This window comes from Lepidochelys kempii, chromosome 9 (assembly GCF_965140265.1).
Source record: "Lepidochelys kempii isolate rLepKem1 chromosome 9, rLepKem1.hap2, whole genome shotgun sequence".
NCBI classification, from domain to species: Eukaryota; Metazoa; Chordata; order Testudines; family Cheloniidae; genus Lepidochelys; species Lepidochelys kempii.
The window spans coordinates 61,598,081-61,604,080 of NC_133264.1; the positions used below are offsets into that span (position 1 = coordinate 61,598,081).

At 44.1% G+C, this 6,000-nt stretch overlaps 1 protein-coding gene across 15 annotated transcripts in view; it reads left to right on the forward strand.

Annotated features, from left to right (window-relative positions):
• ENOX2 (ecto-NOX disulfide-thiol exchanger 2) overlaps positions 1-5,769 on the forward strand; it is a 135,296-nt gene extending 129,527 nt beyond the window's left edge. For 9 of the 15 annotated variants that reach the window (XR_012160888.1, XR_012160896.1, XR_012160886.1 and 6 more), the window contains one exon: positions 4,319-4,405. Coding sequence is in view for 4 of the 15 variants with exons in the window: in XM_073360663.1 (XP_073216764.1) it covers positions 4,319-4,450 (132 nt within the window). In the remaining 11 variants the exon portion in view is untranslated. The other 6 variants (XM_073360663.1, XM_073360665.1, XR_012160891.1 and 3 more) reach the window with 5 other exon arrangements.
• Positions 5,770-6,000: the final 231 nt, after the last annotated feature.

Sequence of the window (6,000 nt, forward strand, 5' to 3'; positions counted from 1 at the left end):
ATAGCAGTTTGGCGAGGACACTCATGTGAATTTGTAGTAGCATGTAGGGCTTGGTGAGGGGAGCCCACACTTGTTGAACACCTGTCCCTGCCCTAAAGACCTAGCAATCTAGGTTACAACAGAGCAGAATGATAGATGGAACAAACAAATGGAGGGGGAGAAAGGTGATGAAAATAAGAGCTAAACAAGCAAGTTGTTGCACAAGGAGCATGGATCATTTGTTCTGGCTTCTGTTTCATGCAGTATCTCTTAGCCAGTTTTTGATGTCTGGCAGTTTTTATCTCTCACTCCATGTCTTGGTTGGCTTAATAGCCTTAATAGTGAGGGACTTTGCCAATGGCTTTTGAAGGTCTAAGTGAATTATGTCTTCCTATTCTTCTCTATCCACTATTCTATTGACTTGCCTTTGTGGTCTGTCCCTGGTGTACAGTATCATGTTAATTAAGGTTGTTTTATAACTTAATTAATTTGAAGATAATTTTAATTTTTAATTTGCAGATAATTTTCCTGACTGGGAAGTATAGCTCATTCTTCTGTATTTCTCCAGGATCACTCTGATGCCTTTTCTAATGATGTATTCACTCCCCTCCAGTTCACCAGTGTAGTATCCCTTTACAGGACAGATTATGTATTTTTGATAGCAACATAATCACTTAATTCTTAATTTTCCTCGGCTCCCTTGAGAAATGCCCTCTTGTTCTTTTGTCTCATTACCATTTATTCCAGCTTTTTCTGTTCGGACATCTCAATCTCTAAGAGAGCCTCACCTTAATTACTTTGGAACAGGTATCTTCACATTATTCTCTGTGGCAAAGACTGAGGCACAGAAGTCATTTAGCTTCTCTGCAACTTCCTTATTCTCCTTGTTGTTCCCTTAATTTCCTCGTGGACCTGCTGATTCTCTTCCAGGTTTTCTGCTGCTGATTTACTGAAAGAAGTTCTTGCTATTTGTTTTTATATCTTAGGCTGTTTGCTTTTCAAATTCCATCTTGGCCTTCTCATTTCCCGCTTGTTTGCATTTTCCTCTTAGCGATGGTGGAGCTGGATACCAGCCTGGCCTGGCGGGGATGATGATTTTCTGTCCAGGCAGACAGAGGTGGATGGGAGGAGGTGAGGTTTGGAGTATCTCTCAGCCACTGAGGAGTTAGCGATGGGCTTCCCTCTGGGTAGGTAGGTCTGACCTTGTGCGTGGAGTGGGGTGACTGTTTTCTGGCCCTGCTGTGTTGGTGGTGATAGCAGGGTGTGTGAGAGCTTGATAGGCCCTGTGTGTCAGGTGCTGCCTCTTGGTAGTCAGGCCTAGTGGTTGGAGTGGAGGTTGACGCTGGATGTAGGGTCGGGACTGGGCCAAGGGTAGCGCTGGAATCAAGATCTGGGGACAGACAGAGGTCAGAACTGAGATCAGAGTCTGTAGACAAGCCACGTAGCTGGAGTCCAGTTGCAAGCTTGGGGTTGAAACTGCGTGGTCAGAGTCCAGGGACAAGCCAAGTCAGTACCACAGCTGGCATCCAGATACAGGCCAAAGGTCGAAGCTAGGTAGTCAGAGTCCAAGCATCTGGGGAGGGTCGGGAAGCAGAGGCAAGGCTGGAGGGGGGCGGTAACAGGGCTGGAGCAAGGTCAGAGCAAGGCAAGGACAAGACTGGAACAGGGCTCGGGCAGGGCCAGGGCAGGAACAGAAACAGGATAAAGAGCAGGCTGGGAGTCTCTAGAGTCTGTTCTCCTGCTGCCTCACAGTGTGGTTCCTGGCTTGGTAGGGCTGTTGCACAGACTGATCTGCAGCTCTGATAGGGTTGGGGAAATAGCTGAGCCGGGGGTTATCTGACCCAGACTTGGCTCAGGGATAGGTTGCTGTCATATGCAGTCTCTGTTGGAAGGGTAAGTCAGTGCAGCTGAGTGGTGACTTACCTCGTCTCCCTTGGACAGACGCATGTTGAGCACTGTGGAGTTATACTACAGCTTGCTGCTCAGTAAGTGTTTGCGTAGACATGCCCTGAGAGTCCAAGATGCCCACTTCCTGGATGTCGTCCAAATTATGGTAAAGTCACATCAAGCCCAGGGAGATAACAGCCCAAGCTCTGTAACTTTTACAAGATGATTCTGTCACAGATCCACAGGGTCTGGTCTATGTTCCAGCTAATAACCAACCAGACCTTTGGGAGTGACCCCTCTTATGGTGTCAATGCTCTCCATGAGAATATGCAGCCGCAGCAGGCAGCCTTCTCAAAACAAGGCGACAGTATATTAGGCACCTGGCTACGGAATCTGAAAGTCCTTAGGTTAGCAAAGAGAAACAAAAGTTAAGACAGAGTTCAGCCTGGCTAATGCCAGGCCAGAGCTCCCTGGAGCCATGCTGCCACTGAAGCCATCTTGATTTCCTCTCTCTGTCTCTGTGCCTTTGTCACCCTGTCCCAGGTGAGTGTGTGATTCTCTGCAAAGGCGAACTCTGAGCCCAGCCACTTTACACCTTTCCCGTTTGTTCTCCAAGAGGTGAGGGGAAAATCACCTTCCTCTTGGTTGTTGGTTGGTAGATGTGAACAGGGTAGCCATTGGGATTCCTGTTGTCTTTCCGGACCCTCCCTTGATATGGGTCAGTTTCAGCCAGTCCTTTAATGACGAATTCATACAACACCAGAAAGTTATATGACACAAACAGCAAGCTCCAAGAGCATCCTTTAACCCTTTACATTCCATGCATAGCAATGCAAAACACAGAGAGAAACTGAAGCATGCATAGGAGTCATAAAAATATCACCAAAGTTCCCACTTCATCAAACATAGACACATGCTAAATCTCTCAAAGAAATCTTTCAATCAGCGTAGCCAATCCAAGTGCCTCCTTCACACCAGTGTCCCTTAAACTTTTCAGCTTGGCAGGCACTAATTCAAAACATTTTCATAACCCCTTTACATTTATTGTTTTCATAGTAAGAATATAAAAGCCTCTGTAATGTGTGTTTGGGAGGTTGATAGAGAATATTCAACCTTGAAGGGAAAGGGAGTGGGGGAGCCAGATTTTCTTTGCTTTAGATTGTAATACAGTATCTAATGTCTCATGTCCCCCTGATTGCCTTTCTGTGACCCTCCTGGGATGCCATAACCCTCTGGTTGAGACGCACTGCTTCACAGGAAAGGCCATAGAGCCTAGCTCACGAGTGCCATCAACCAAACCAACAGAGACAGGTGAAGTGATATTTTCAAGGCCACACAGGTCAGCGGCAGAGCTAGGACCAGAACTCCTAATATATCACTCCATAAGAAGATAGCTGGAGAGTGAATCCTGAACTACAGTTCTCCCAGCCCTGAAATGTGCTATTTTGTGCTAACCTAAGGGCTTCCCAGTGCTGCATTCCAGTTGACTAATAAACCCTACTCTTGTTTTGAAGAGGCTGCAAATACTTACTGAGGTTCATGGATCTCTGAAGAGTGTAAAAGTCTCTGAACAGGAGTCTTTCTCAGTTGAACTTACTGGGCAGAACTCATGGTGTGAAACAGCAGTGCTGGAGCCCAGAAGCTCAGTCTCGGAGGTGTTGAAGCTGTTTGCCCTGCTCTTAAGGAAGGGTGGGACCCCTTGGGGGTCTGCATACTGAAGGGGTTCCTCCAGGGTCTGTTTAAAAGCTGGGACATAGAACAAGTCCTGTGGATCCGTGACAGAGAGCAGCAATATGTGTTTCAACCTCTGGATTTTCCAAAGACTGATATTTGTAACATAAAAACAAAATTTTGTGGGGGACAAAGCAGAAACTAGTTCATCCAAGTATAACAGAAAAGCAACAAATAAAGTAGGGTTTGATTTGCAGTTCCACTTTGAAGGGACTGTCTGTGCTGTGATTGTTTAGTGTCTCTCTAGAACTCCATTTGATGGTTAAGTGGTTACCCAACTGTCACAGACAAGCACCTCCAGTAGATGCACATCGAGATGTGACTTGAATATTTTGCATGTCTGTGATTCCTCTCCCCCTTCAGAAGATGTTCTTGAATCCATGGCAACATTAATTTGCATTTTGTTTCTATTTGAATCCATTATTTCAAGTCCCATAATTAAGTAATGAGAATAGGTTTTTTTCCTCCTCTTTTTAGTATTCCTTATGTCTGCAGCCATCCCTCCTCAAACTGTGATGACAACACATCTTATAACTTAACCAGGAGCAGGCTGGGTCACCATTAGCACTTGGATGGGAGACCTCGGGAAACCCTAAATACAGCAGAAAGTGGTGTTTGTGCCTGGGGTCAGCATTTACAAAACTGCAAACATGTAGCTAGAGAGTTGGGATTCTCAAGCCAGAAGTCAATTTTCAGTGAAAGTTTCACTTCTTTCCTACAGATTTGTCCCAGTGAAGTGGAAGTTCTGATGAGCAGACTGCAGCACACCTTCAAACAAGAGCTGAGTGGAGTTGGGGCTAGCCTGGAGAAAAGGTGGAAATTTTGTGGCTTTGATGGACTGAAAATGACTTGACTTTTCAGCTTGATTGGCTTTGGACATTGAAAATAATCACAGAATATGTACCTCAGACAAACCTAGGATGTTACTGTAACCTACATATACAGTGGTTTCCATGAATAAATTATAAATACTTTTATGGACTATCCCATGACTGAAATCACAGATGTAAAATAGCACCTAGCAGGAGACTCATGGAAGAAATTCAAATGAATCTTGGGTGCTGTAACATTTTTGTTCAGTTGTCTTCTGTCTTGTACTTAAGTACTGTTCAACCTGTTCTATGAACAAAGTCTTTGCTACTGTTTGACTTTTTGATATATTTTAAACCTAGCTAACTAGCTAATGTTTTGACAATTTGTATGCGTTTTGTGTCCCCAGTCTCTCTCACCCTGCATGTTTTTGCTGTTGAGAGCAGCCATACACTGTAATTTGGAATAACAAAAAAGAGACTTTCTGGCTTCTAGCATTAACGGAAGGGGAAAAATCAGTATTTTCTACATTTATATGCTAGAAATTCTACACATTTTAAAAGAGAAGAGGAGGTTTATATGACTTTGCAAAATGCTTATGAGCCTAAAAGTCACTTACTTTACAAAGCTATTTTCTCTACTGTATCAGATACGAGACTTTTTCAGATTTAAAAGCAAACCTAGATTAAAGCCAGTGTCATGGCAGCAGCACAGTGTGACATGTGTCCACGCTGTGCGGAATCATTTTGTAAATAATCTGATTTTAAAGGGGAAGGGTATTTAATTTTCTATACATCTGGGAAACAAGAGTCCTAGTAAATGACTGTATTTTAATAGTGACCTCTCCTTTGGGTTTACCATTGTCTGTCTTTCGTTGCCTTTCTCTTGCTGAACTGTGGAAGAACTGCTGCTGCAAGTGTCATAAACAGCATTTCCCTCCTCCTGAATGTTTCTAAAGAGTAGATCTGTGTATTCATAGCAAACTTGAACTGCTCAAACCATGAACTGGGATTCCTGAGACATGGGGAGACATGAGACCACAACCTCCACTTACAAACAGTGCCTATGGCACACATGTCCTGCCAGACACCGCCCCATTGGCATGGTTGTGTATCCCGTATCATTTCCTGTGGAGATGGAGACAACTAATGGAACCGTTCTCTTCAGATCTGCTCTGTGAGATTCAGGCTGCGTTGGCCTGTGGTGCTTTGGGGTGTGGGTCACTTGCTCTCACGAGTCCTGGTGCTTGTGCTGACTAAGCAGAAAGCAGGTGGAAAGCATTTCAGGGAACCCCTTTGTAAATGCCCATGTCACAGCTGTTGAAAGTTGTATTTTTTAAAAATAAATCTTTTTTACATCCTAGTTTTGTCTTTGTAAATTTCTTGATTCCTGTTTTACTTATTCCCTACCTAGGAATAATAGAATAATAGAAATGTAGTACTGGAAGGGACCTCAATAGGTTGTCTAGTCCAGTACCCTGCACTGAGGCAGGACTAAGTATTATCTAGACCATCCGTGACAGATGTTTGTCCAACATGTTCTTAAAAACCTCCAGTGACAGAAATTCCACAACCTCCCCAGATAATTTCTGAT